Below are 13,515 nucleotides of genomic sequence, written 5' to 3'. Positions count from 1 at the left end.
GGGATTAAAAGCAATAGGGAACTTGGAAAGGTGAATAATGATTGATTCAGAGAGGCGGGAGAGAAGCTAGGAAGCAGTTTTAAGAGAAAGAGTGGGTGCAGCGTCAGCCACTCAGAAGAGCCGAGGTCAATGCTGATTGGTTGTATCCATTGAATCACTTTCTAGAAGGTCATGGGTAAACTCTTAGAGGAGTTTCTTTGTGGTGTCGAACGGGCTTGGGTCTGATTGTCATGTGCTGGCTAGTGGATGGATGCTGTGGAAATGGAAATACCTTATTTATTTTGTAAGTGGCTTGGTTCTAAAGGGAAGGTGAGATGTTGAGTAAAATAAAGAGGAAGGTAAGTTCTCAAGAGTTGGTGGTAACATGTAAGCTTACTCATGTTTATGAGGAGAAAGAGTCAGAGTGAGATGCGGCAGATATAGGGAAGAGGGGAATGGAGATGGCCCCACCCATTCATGGGGACAATCAGCGACTTGGGAACTCAGAAGAGAAGAATTAGTCTTCTCATCATGGAGTGCCAGAAGCCTCTCCACCAAGTCCTGAGGTAGAACCTCTGGTAACGCAGAGTGGTATTGGGTCATTGCCTAGAGGCTTGGGTAAGGAGCTTCAGAGATACTCAAAAGCATTTATGACTGGGGATGTGTGTGGTGTGATGTCTTTTTTTTAAAACATTAAAAAATGTTTATTTTGAGAGAGAGAGAGAGAGAGAGAGAGAGAATCCGAAGCAGACTTCATACTGTCAGCACAGTGCCCAACATGGGGTGTGAACCCACAAACCTGTCATATCATGACCTGAGCCAAAATCAAGAGTCAGATGCTTAACCAACTGAGCCACCCAGGTGCCTCTGGTGTGATGTGTTCATGGCTCACATGAGAGTGAGTGGCAGCAAGGGGATGCGTGAATAATTTGTTACTTGGGGTCACAGGGATGGGCAGGGATTGGAAGGAAGTCACACTAATGTAGGCAAAGGAAAAGGGAAGGAAGAAGCAGCATGTAATGGAGAGACGAGCATCACTAAAAATAAGAAAAAAAGCCATGGAGTTGAAAAAGTAGGTGTAGGTGTTGTGTTGTGGCAGGATATGAGAACTCTAGGACCTTGATGTCTCTTCTAGAACATACTGGACTTAACATTATGATAGACATGAAGTGAATCATGGGCAAAGAGAAGTAAGTCATACTTTTGGATTTTCTATTTATGTCTTTGAACAAAAACATTTTGCCATTTGCCAGTTTTGTGGTGCTGTAATTTTCAGGGCAGTGTGTAAATCTATAGTTTACACACAATACATCTGATAAATTTCTACTTTAAAATGTGTAATTTGCACTTAGGTAGGCTAGAAGGTGAAGCCTTGTTGTAATTAAAATTAAATTATTTTTAAAAGCAATTTTTACTTGTACCACATTTTCGAAGCAGTGAAAGCCAGGCTAATAAAAGTTTCCATTTCAAGGTATGGGAACCTTTTTTAAAAAATGTTTATTTATTTATTTTGAGAGAGAGAGAGAGAGAGCGTGCAGGGGAGGGGCAGAGAGAGACAGAGAGAGAGAATCCCAAACAGGTTCGGCATTGCCAGCACAGAGCCCCATGTGGGACTCGAACTCACAAACTGTGATATCATGGCCTGAGCAGAAATCAAGCGTTGGATCCTTAACTGACTGAGCCAGGCAGGCATCCCTGGGAACCTATTTTGATCTAAGGTTAAGGTATAATATTTGTTGTAAGTATACTTTGCTTTTAAATGGTAGGGGTGAGAGGTTGTGCTGAACAAATTCAAAGTGTTTGGAAGTGATTTACACTTTTAAGTTGGTCAAGCAGGCATGTTCCATACACAGCTGTATTTTCACTCATCTCTAGAAGGTGGTAGAATAGGGGCGCCTGGGTGGCTTAGTCGGTTAAGCATCCGACTTTCGCTTAGGTCATGATCTCGCGGTTCGTGGGTTCGAGCCCCGCGTCGGGCTCTGTGCTGACTGCCAGCTCAGAGCCTGGAGCCTATTTCAGAGTCTGTGTCTCCCTCTCTCTCTGACCCTCTTCTGCTCATGCTGTCTCTCTCTCTCTCCTAGAAATAAATAAAAATATTAAAAAAAAAATAGAAGGTGGTAGAATAGGCATATACGTATTTGGTCTCATTAGAGGCATGGTGGGAAGTCCCCTCACCCGGTCCTCGGGGATAACACTCCCTCTTCCTTCTTCCTCCTTTCTCAAATGCTTCTGTCACGGCTTTGTCACCTTGTATTCCAGAGTCCTAACATTTAGAGCCTCCTGTAAAATAATTCTGCTGGAATTAATCATGTATACTTAGCACAAAGTTCCTACGAGATTAGAAGGAATGGGCTATTTAGGGAAGAAGGAAAAGATCCTTTTTGGAGAAGTCCTTCTCTGGTAAGCCATTGCTGCCTAGGTGCTAAAAACGATAATTCTGAGTAGCCAGGGGCTGCAGCTTTGGGCACCTGGCTGGTCCCTCAGTGATTTCCTGTCACTTGTTTAGCAAACCCTTTTATTAGAGTTAATACAAAGCACATGTGACATGTGCACAGTTAATACACATACACTGCTTATCTGAGTTTTGATCAATATCAAATTAATTTCTCATATTTTTAATTTTTATTTTTTTGGTAGGCTTCATACTCAGTGCCAAGCCCAACGTAGGGCTTGAACTCATGATCCTGAGATCCAGACCTGAACTGAACTAAGAGTCAGATGCTCGACCGACTGAGACCCCCAGGCACCCCTAATTTTCTTACGATACACCCTCAGAAACATTTGCACATCTCCCCTCCCCAAATTACCAATGGTGCCTTCACTAACACTGCAGAAAGGGAACTTTTACATTTCAGTCCCAAATCTGTACACACCCTGTTTGGCTCACTGGGCCCAGTGAGTTCAGAATCAACCAGTTAGTTCCAGATAAAAACAGTCACAGTAACTGTTTATAGACATATTTTTAATGTTTTACTTTAAAACAAATGATCCCAGTAAAAGAGAGCAAAGGAAATTACATTTCAATGATAGCTTGAGATGGGTATGATATTCCTGATTTATTTGTCTTCAGGAACAGACAACTGTATTGTCATACTTGACTTTTAGAACTGCTCACTTAAAATGCACATAATTATATTAAATTTCTCTTACAAAAACACAACCATGTCATTTAAGGCAAAAAATATCAGCTTCTGGGGAGATACGCTAATGTTTATGACATTTTCTCAGTCTGGTTGGATGAAGTGATCCGTTAATTTAGTTGGTCAGATTTCATCCTTTCCTGTAGTTTTGCTTTGCCAATGGGCATGAGAATTAGTCACTTTGTGCCTGATTTCCTCCTCTCTATTAGACTTGTTTCACCTGCAAATTATGAACTTTCAGAATCACTGAGTCAATGGGAGGTGAGAAAGGCACCTTTGAACAGGAGATAAAGACTTAAAAACTCAATAAAGTGTCTTACTTAAAACAAAACTTGCAACTTACAGATATTAATTTAGTTGAACAAAATGCAAACATTTAGACCAGACACAGCAATATTCTTAGTCAACCTCATAGAAGGGATGTTTGCTAGTACGTGTTAGCTTGATCAACCCTACGTGTTGAAGAAGGCAGACAAACTTCTGAGCATGCGGCTGCTCAGTGCTCAGCTAAATTGTGCTTCAAGACACCATTTGGCATGGACCAATGGGACTTCGCTAAGTGTGAATGGGAGACCCCTCTCAACTCTGTCGAGAGTAACACAACAGACAAAACCCTATGGTTTGCATACAACACAACTATCTTTTAACATCCAAGAGTTTTTGTGCTAGAGTAACACAGACACAAAATGGTCATGGCTTCGATGTATAAAAGTTTTTCACATCATGGTTTATCACATTTTGCTACGATTAAGACCTCAGTGATACAGTTAGGGTTCGTTTCTGAATCTTCAGTCTTCAGCAATGCTGGATGAACTGTAGTGTGTTTGAGGCCTACAGAGGCCTAAGGAGGGGTCCCCAATACATTCAGAATTCCTGCTGCCAGTGGGGTTCGACCCAGGACAGGGTATGTCCCGGAATCAGTGCTACCTGAAAGCTGCTGCCTCCCTCCTCTTCCTCCACTGATATTTGGAGAGAGCCTGCAGAGTGCATGGCAGGTGTCTGGCTTTAGGCCAGTGGAATGGTGTGTGTGTGTGTGTGTGTGTGTGTGTGTGTGTGTGTGTGTGTATGTGTACAACCTCCGTGGGAGAGTGTATCACAACTTCGGGCTGAGTAGAGACATAGTTGGTGAAAAACTGCATTTAATAATTTACTAAAATTCTGTGCTTCAAAAATGAAAATAATTGCCTTAAAAGCTTGATAAAATCTTTTTAAACTATGGAGTGTAAAATCTAGACCCTAACTTCTGTGTGTCTCCAGCAGGCCAAGAAGATTCAGAATGACACACCCCAGGGGAGTATGCTAGAATCCAGGTGCGTTGAGAAGAGGAAGCTTTTAAAATTTCAGTGCTTATCAAAAGGGACAAGGTTTGAAAAGGTTGAGAAGCCTATTTGAGGAAGAGTGGAGAAGTCGTTCACTTGGGGATGGAGACTGGGTAAGGCCTGGCGAAGTTCAGGAGCAGAAGAGTGGCAGGAACTGGTAAGTTATTGGAGAGGAAAAGTAGGAGAGTCAGGGATAGAGGAAGCCAGTTGGAAAGGGCTGGTGGGTTTCAGGGCCTCCCCCTGCCTTTGGGCAGCCGGTTGCTATCCCTGCCTTGTCCTCCTGGCTGCTGAAGGTTTTTTGGAGGAGTACTATCTGCCAAGGAAAAAACGCTTCCTTTCATAAGTCCTTCTGTGGCTGGAGTTGAACTGAACTGAAGTGCTCTCTGGCTTCTCCTTGCTTTTTTGAGTGCCATTACCTTGGCTGAAGTTCTGAGACAGCTAGAGAGGTTTCCAACAAGCAGTCAGCGCGGCTTGCTTTCTGGTCAATGCATCTTTCACTTTGTTTCCCTTGGGTCCTAGCTGCTGCGGCTATATGATGAAGTGTTTTGATTTGCAGACCCAGCCAGGGGTACCCGGCTTCTAACTGTAAATGTGCATACCAGGAAATGGAACCAGTAATTATAGATTTGGTGCAACATTCTTGGGGGAGAATAGAAAATGTTCACTACAGTATAAAAAGTAAAGGAAGTTTAGTTGCAGCCTTCCATATGCAAAATGTACTACATAATAGCAAAAAACATTCAGGGCATATTAAAAAATAAATACCTTGCAAAATTCTCTGTTTATATATAAGACGAAGGGATGTTTAGGTAGTTGAATTCCCTAGTAATATTTATTTTCTAAAAAGATCAAGTTCTTCTATTTTGGTTTGTTTTTTCTCCCTCTCTTTGTCCTCTGAGGGCGAGGCTATTTTCATTAACTTCACCTACTTCCTGGTGTTGTGTCTGGATTCTTTTCAAGCCTTTCCCATTTCAGTCTCACTCAAATGTCTAATTCCCTAGGATCCTGCCTGTCAATTTAGCGGGAGTGGTTTCTGACACTACTGGTGCCAGGGGTGCCAGGGGTGGTGGCACCGTTGCAGAGAGATCAGCCCAGCCGCTCTGGTCCTTCTATTCATCCGTATTGTATTCGCTTGTGTAGAAGTCGACCACCTATAAAGTTGATTTAGCCATCAGGGAGTACGTTCCCATGAACTCACATGTATCAAATAGTCTCTTTGCCCCACTGGCCCTGAATTTCATAATTTGCACACTTTCTAACTGAAGAACATTCTCGTCCTAAAGAACAACATGAAAATGATGTGCAAAATTGCTTGCCACAGCGTTAAATCACCAAAAGCGCACAGACTGACATTCAAATTACATCAATAATAAAATGACGGAATAGGAATGGGTTGGCAAATGTATCTTGAAATAAGCAGCCGTTTCTATTATTCCCAAGTTCTGTTTTACTTGATACCTTGTTAGCAGCGGTTGATGGTAGCCATTGGGTCTACATATACATCATGGCCTAATTTTGAAAATGTATTTTGTATTTAATCACAAAGCAGAAACGCCTGAAATTTGAAGTTGTTTACTCCCGTAATTTCAAAACACAGAGTCAAATCTTCTAAATGACCTAATCTTGACATTTTCACACACCCCAAAGTGTTAGCAGTGTTTGGTTTCTCAGGATTTTTAACTCAAGGTACATTACTAAATGAGTGGGTTAATGTTGATGTACCTTGGAATTTCAGCCATCCCTAACATGCATTTTCATGCAATTAAAAGATAACGGGCTTATAAACTTTCTTTCACGTTCTTCCTGATTCTTGCAATTTCAACTTTTTAGAAGGGCTTTCAAAATAGTTCATGCAATGATATGTCTGGCTAAAGGAACTGCTATGCTAGAAGGAAAACGAAGAACTTATTTCAGTTTGACATGAGGCAAGCTGAGGGCTTCTGTACTTTCTCCTGCCTTACAAATGCTCTGAGATGATCGTGACCTTCCAGTCCTTAGAGAGTCTGACGCAAAAGCAGTTTCCCTGGCAGGCTGCGGCACGGCGTCAAACGTGTCTGTCTCAGTCTCTTCGGGACCCACCTCTTCATCAGTTATAAACAATTTGGATTCCCTCCATTTGGGGTAAAAATCTTGGCTGCCTCTGGAGCCACTTGATTCACTTCCAGAAAGCTGTATATTCAGTTCCTCTGTCGACCTGATCAGGTTTTGCACTGAGAGGGATTTGCCCAAGTCCTTGGGCACCACGGGGTGGACAGATAACAGAGTTTCTCCTCCCATATCAAAGCTTTTCCTTAGAGAACGGTCCTTGGTCATATTTGACTGTGCAACCTGAACATTTTCCTTGGAGGCAACAAGGCAGGTGGTGACATCAGAAATGCTTTCCTGTAAGCCTGCGGGGTTGGGGTGCAGGGTTTCTGGCCTGGGTAGATGCTTGATGGCTGGGAGAGGAGGAGGGATCTGTAAAGTTGCTGGGGCTGCTGGCTTGGGTGCCACATTTATTTGGTTTGCAATGTTGTTGGTGGCTGCCACTGCAGAGCCATCGCTTTGACTCATTGGCACCTGTGTTGCTTGACTGTGCATAGTAGGGCTAAGCGCATAGAAAGTCTGAGCGCTGAACTCATTTGGCGTCAGAATGAACTGCAGGCCTCGAGAGATGTTGGCACTAGTTGATCTGGATAAGCAACCGCTATTCTGTGCGGAACTGGACAGGTCTTTGCTATCCACGGGGCTTTGATAGTCAGATGTCTGTTCACATTCAAAAGGTGGGATCTGGAATGAGGCCAATGTGAGGGCTGAGGCAGAGCCCTTCCGGAGGACCTGTTGATATATATCTAGTAGGCAGTCCAGCTTGGACTCGATGGACTGCACCTAAAAATGGGGAAAATGGTTACATATGAGTATAACCTGTCATAAGAATGGGCTTCCTTTCTAGAATTAAAAAGTTCAGTCTGTTTCCATACAGTTAAATTTTGAGTATAACATACTCAATAGCAGTGGGGGGGGGGAGGGGGCAAGGAATGATTTAGGAGGAGAGGTATGCTATGGTTTCTGTATAATCTCTACCAAGGCCCACCCCCTTAACTCTTTAAAATAGACACTGATGTTCTCAAAAAACATATAAGCACTATATGAAAGAAACTTCAAGACTCCCAGCCCAATCAAGTTGCCTTTGTTAAGCCTCCTCCAAGAAACCATTCTGCGACTCTACTGTGGTCTGGTCAGGAACTTCTATAATGAAAACAAGACCTTAAATATCAATGCAGGTGGTTCCAACTTTAAAAATAAAGGTATAAAATGCTTCAGAATTAATACTTGAAATATTTTTGATTAGAATGGGGGAGCAGTTTGATTTTTGGACAATTGTCTTTTTTTTTTTTTAAGTTTTTAATTTTAATTCCAGTATAGTTAAGATATAGTGTTATATTAGTTTTAAGTGGACAATGTAGTGATTCAGCAATTCTATACATTAGTCAGTGCTCATCATAAGTGTACTCTTCAATCCCCATCATCTATTTCACCCATTTCCCCTCTCTCACCCTCCCCCCCCATCCGGAAGCAACCATCAGTTTGTTCTCTATAGTTAAGAGTCTGTTTCTTGATTTGGACAATTATCTTTGTATGAGAAGTACAGCCTCAGGGTTAGCAACTTTCGATGTACTATGATAGTTATAATGAGGTTTTGTTCTGTTTTTTAAAGAGTGAAAAAGATAATCACCACAACACAGATGAAAAATAGATCTTTGTTATTTTACTGTTGAAAATCTATAGTTGCCTCCAGTTCAAGTATTAATTGATGAGATGGATTTTTTTTATTCTTTATGTGGAAATCCAGGTGTTTTAGAGAACACTGTCTATGCACAAAAAATGTAATTTCATTCACTCTTTCTTGATTTTATGCCTTTAAAATATACTAATCACTAAAATACGTCCGATTGCCTACATTTGTGATTAAAAATATTCTGACTAAAAAGTTAACCTCTGTAGTTGAATTGTACCTGTTTTTCAACCTTTACCACCCGGCCGAGCATACTGAGGTCATCAGTGGTCTCATGTTCCGCTGTTATTTTCTCTCGGCTCTTTTTATCCGACGTGATTTGCCCTTTTCCAAGAATTTGGTCAACACTATCAGGGAAAGAGGAGATCTGATTATAAATGTTGAAGGTGGTGATTGCTCTAGGCGAGAATGAAGTGTTTTGAAAAGAAAAATTAAAGACAATTATCTTTAATTTATGTAAGATGAAATAAAAATGATCTTGTTCCAGTTATGTGCTTATTTTCTTAACATGAGAATTACACATGAGATTAATTTTCTCATTATTCCAGTCGGTGATCAAGTCACTTATGGGCTATATTCTGGAGGCAAAATTGTCCTAAACTACAAGGTAATTTGTCTGTTTCCATCTCTGACCAGGCATTTCCTGAATTTAACTGCTTAAAAACATCACAAAATCAAAATTATGATTATTTCATGTGAATAGAACAGATTATTCAGTACATCTGATATGTGGGAGATAGGCAGATAAGAAAGTCATCATCTCCATCTTTTGGAATTCTAGTTGGAGAATATACACTGCATGAGCTGGAAATGTAAAGCTTAGTTCTACAAATTCTGTAGCAGTTCAACTTTATAAAAATGCTTGGAGCCACAGATAGTGCTATTAAAGGACTTGGAAGATCATGGCCACACAGGCAGAGATTATAACATGACCACAGAATGAGATAAAATAATTTCCAAAGAGACTTGATCAACTGAAATGGAGATTACTTTCTTCTTTTGTGTGTGTGTTAGAATTGAATTATCAGGAGTACTGACTCAACGTTGCCGTTTGCTTTGTCTGCCTAGAAATACAGACAGTGCCTACCTTCTGCCATGACACCTAATCTATTATATCACAAGCTCTGCAAGGACTAAGTCATTATTTTATTAATCTCTGAATGTCCATAGTGCCTGGCACACATTTAGGACTCAATAATTATCTGCTGGATGAGTGAATGAATGAATGAACACATTATGATTTCTATAATTGATCAACAGGTGTTTTACTAAGGGTGTATTATATGCCTCCCACTGGGCTAAATGTGCTGTGGGATATAAACAAATGTTTAAGACTCTCTCCTCGCGTTTTAAGAACTCTTCAAACACAAACACCAGTAATTTGTGCCTGAGAGTGAAGCAAGACTCTTAAAAAACTGAGTTGACTGAACATTCTGGCTTCAAGATAACACAATCAAATGTGGTTGGAGGAACATATTGAACTCATTTCTTTTAATCACTCAATAAGATGCTCACTGGAGAGAGAGTGAGTATCTAGCACTGTACAGGATACTAAGGAAGAGAAAGGCCCAGTCTTAGTCATGAACAAGAGGAATAAACTTGCATCCAGAAAACAACATGAGAATCAACCCCTTGTTTTTTAGTCCCAATTCTCTGGCACAGTATACGAAGATTATGAATGTTTCTATGCACTGTAGTAGTTCTAAATGCTGTAGGAGGTCAGAGAAGGGAATGGTTGTTTTTGTGGGCCAGATAACGAAGGAGAAAGACTACGTATTCTTGAAGGATGGTTAGGATTTAGAGAATAACAAAACACCAATAGTGGCAATTATTCGAATGGCATCAGCAACAACCATTAACAATTACTGAGCATTTAGTTCATGTGTATTGATTCCTTCAGTCCTCATGACAACTGTGCAAAGCAAGCACTAACATGAGCCCCATTTTTACAGATGAGGAAACTGAGATACTGTACACTGTGTAGTTGGAGGCCTTTAATGCCTGATTTACACCCTTCAATAAAAATCTATGTTAAAAGAAAAAGTGCCGTTACCCATGAAAAATGAATTAGAAAATATGAGATTCAAGAGTTTTCTCTACAAAGAAAAGTTCCTCTCAGATAGTTTTTATGCCTATTCCTTCACAAAAAATCACATTTCTATTGCTTACCGTGTTTGGAGACTTTTAATTCTACACAACATGTCAAGATGACCAGCAGAATATTGTTCAATGACATCTTTTACATCATATGGGCGTAATGTTTCCTTAAACTTCCGTTTTGCAACATGAAATTTCATAATCCTGTAAGAGCAACATATTCCACATTAATCTCCATAATTTCCTGAAAGAAATTACCCAGATAGCTTGCTAGTAAACATGAGAAACTCTAGGGGGAAAAAAAAGTCATGCATCAAATTATTTTAGGCTCCTCCAGAAATGCAACATAAAAGCCCAAGATTATAGTAGGCAATTTAAGAATATCTCATGGGATGCACACATTGAGAGTAGAAAAACACACAAAAAGAGACTTAATACTAAGTGTTATACCTTTTTCGTGTTCACTGAAACCCTGAATTAAAATCAAAGTTAAAATGCAATTCTGCCTTCCCTATGTGACCCTCAGAAGTCAATGAAATAACATCCAGTGACTACATCCCTTAAAAAAAATAAAAGTTGCTAAAATGGTCTTTTGTGTACCTATATGCAATTTCAGATGCAGATGTGTCTGCAAAACTCTCTTATTCTCTCCAGAGAAATGTACCTTTGTATAGAGATTTTTGAAAATTCTGTTTCATAAATTACTTTTGCAGAATGCTGCTCCATTAGGTAGCCAAGATCCTTTTGTTTCAGACATAACACTTATCCACTGAGCTTGGAGACCTAAGATTTTAGAACCAGAGATCTCTTTTATTACAATGCTTCCCCCAACCTGGACCTTATGTTTTAAAACAATGTTTCATCAATAAATCCCATGACGCCATAATAGCTAAGTTGCCTAAGATAACCAGTTGCTGCAATAACTTGATATTATTCCCAAAGAAAGCAAAGAAGCATAACATTTTAATGAGTCTGTGCAGCCTTATTGCAGGTAAATGTTAAGACTGCCAGTGTTTTTTCAACCATTAAATGGCTCGTAGATTCCTGTTATCACATTCATGGATCCCAGGCTGGGAATCAGTCAATTAGGCTCTACAGCCCAAAATTTGTTGTCCCTAGGTGGAAAGTGGGAAGACTGGGAATAAATGTAGGATTTAAACAGAAAATACTCATTACCTATCCTGATAGCTGCTTGCAAGGAATCCAAATTGTTTTACAGGTTAAAAAGCCCCAAACCCTTTCTTGTAACTGTATTATTAACTTCAAATGAATTGTGTCCTAATTATTCTGGAATCATTACCCATAATATTCTTTCTCCTTCTCTCTACCACATTTTCTTCACCAAGCTCTTTTTTCTAGGGTAAGTTTTTTGGTCTGTTTTTTGTTTGCAAAAATAGTTAAGCAAAGTTATTCAGAGGAAAGTAAAGGAAATCTGTTTGCTTTTTAAAAAATGTTTTATTTATTTCTAGGAGAGAGAGTGAAAGAGAGACAGCGCGAGCAGGGGAGGGTCAGAGAGAGAGGGAGTCACAGACTCCAAAACAGGCTCCAGGTTCTGAGCTGGCTGTCAGCACAGAACCTGACGCTGGGCTCGAACCCACGAACCGCGAGATCATGACCTAAGCGAAAGTCGGACGCTCAAACAACTAAGCCACCCAGGCACCCCAAAGGAAATCTGTTTTAATTTAACCTCTTAGTATTTAGCTTTAGTTCCAATTTTTACCCCAAATTTTTGGCCTATATTAAAAAATGGAGAAAAGTAGTTAAATAGATACTCTGTGAAATGTTTAGCTGTAATTATTTTTTAAATATCTGTTTCCTGACACTGAATTGTCAGCTACATGAAAGCAGGGCTGGGCCTCTTTAACACAACAGTCAACGCTCAGTAAGTGTTAGCTATTGTTACTACCAGTACTTCTACTAGGACTGTTACTCCTACCATTCTTCTTCTTCTTTTAAATTTTTAAATATTTATTTATTATTGAGAGACAGAAAGAGACAGAGCATGAGTATGGGAAGGGCAGAGAAAGGGGGAGACACAGAATCCGAAGCAGGCTTCAGACTCTGAGCTGTCAGCACAGAGCCTGATAAAGGGCTCGAACTCACAAACAGTGAGATAATGACCTGAGCCGAAGTCAGATGCTTAACCGACTAAACCATCCAGGCGCCCCACCTACCATTCTTCTTCAACACTGTGTACTCAAAGCTTTGCACAGTTCCTGATACACAGTAGAAAGAAACATTTGTTGAGTAAGAGTAGGGAGGAAAGAAAGAAAAAGAAAAGATCTGTGAATCTGGCTAATATTAAGGATAAAAATTAAGGGTAAAACTGAAAGAAAAGCTAAGCCAAATCCCAGGCACTACTTACTGTCAGAGTAGCTCATGGAGACTGGGTGGGTGGGAAGAAGGGAAAAATCATCCTTACACAACCCTAGGTGGTTTGTAGGTGTTGTTGTTGTTTGTGTTTTCAATAACATTACCACTTGTTATGTGAAGTACTTTAGATGTCTTATCTTCAACAGCACTTAAGATAGTGTTATTTCCCCTGCTGCCTGGGTGGCTCACTTGGTTAAGCTTCTGACTCTTGATTTTGGCTCAGGTCATGATCTCACAGGTTCATAGGTTCCAGCCCTGCATCAGGCTCTGTGCTGATGGCATTGAGCCTGCTTGGGATTCTCTCTCTCTCTCTCTCTCTCTCTCTCTCTCCCTCTCTCCCCCTCCCCTGCCCACTCGCTCTCTGTATGTCTCTCAGAAATAAATAAATAACCATTAAAAAAAGAAAAAGAAAAGATATTCTTATTTCTCTTTTGTATTTAGGGAAACTGAGATTCAAAGACTTGGCCCCACACAAGCAACCCGTATGAGATCCCCCAGATCTGTCTGTTCTCACCCTCATATCACCTCTTGCTTCCCCATGGCATACATTCTGGAGATGTTGAAAAGGTTGGCTGGAATCTTTGGCAATTTTTCTTGGCTATGGTGGCAGAAACCACACTACATGCAGAGGGACAAGGTTTGGCATGAGTTAGTGTGCTCCCACCGGCTGTAGCTCAGACATTTGTGGCCTGTGGTGTGGCTGCCCAGCAGTGGACCCACATACCTCCAAGCTGAATGACCTTTTTTGTCCTAATGGGGGCTTGTCCTTGTTTCTTGTAGGGAGTTGTATGAATTCTCTATGGTAATTTGTCTCAGAATTGAATGTTGCTTT

The 13,515-nt window shown here is 40.5% G+C and overlaps 1 protein-coding gene across 2 annotated transcripts in view; it reads right to left on the bottom strand.

Moving 5' to 3' along the window:
- Window positions 1-2,924: 2,924 nt before the first annotated feature.
- KCNQ5 (potassium voltage-gated channel subfamily Q member 5) overlaps window positions 2,925-13,515 on the bottom strand; it is a 542,946-nt gene continuing 532,355 nt past the window's right edge. For both annotated transcript variants that reach the window (XM_039248929.1, XM_039248928.1), the window contains 3 exons: window positions 10,383-10,514; window positions 8,434-8,560; window positions 2,925-7,306 (listed from right to left, as the gene is read on the bottom strand). In XM_039248929.1, the coding sequence (XP_039104860.1) occupies window positions 6,344-7,306; window positions 8,434-8,560; window positions 10,383-10,514 (1,222 nt within the window). In that variant the 3' untranslated portion in view covers window positions 2,925-6,343. The remainder of the gene's footprint in view (window positions 7,307-8,433; window positions 8,561-10,382; window positions 10,515-13,515) is intronic.

The sequence above is a fragment of the Hyaena hyaena genome, unplaced genomic scaffold, assembly GCF_003009895.1.
Source record: "Hyaena hyaena isolate Hyena2069 unplaced genomic scaffold, ASM300989v1 scaffold_322, whole genome shotgun sequence".
Lineage (NCBI taxonomy): Eukaryota > Metazoa > Chordata > Mammalia > Carnivora > Hyaenidae > Hyaena > Hyaena hyaena.
The sequence above is the reverse complement of the archived record's forward strand: the minus strand, read 5'-3'. Positions and strand labels throughout refer to the sequence as shown.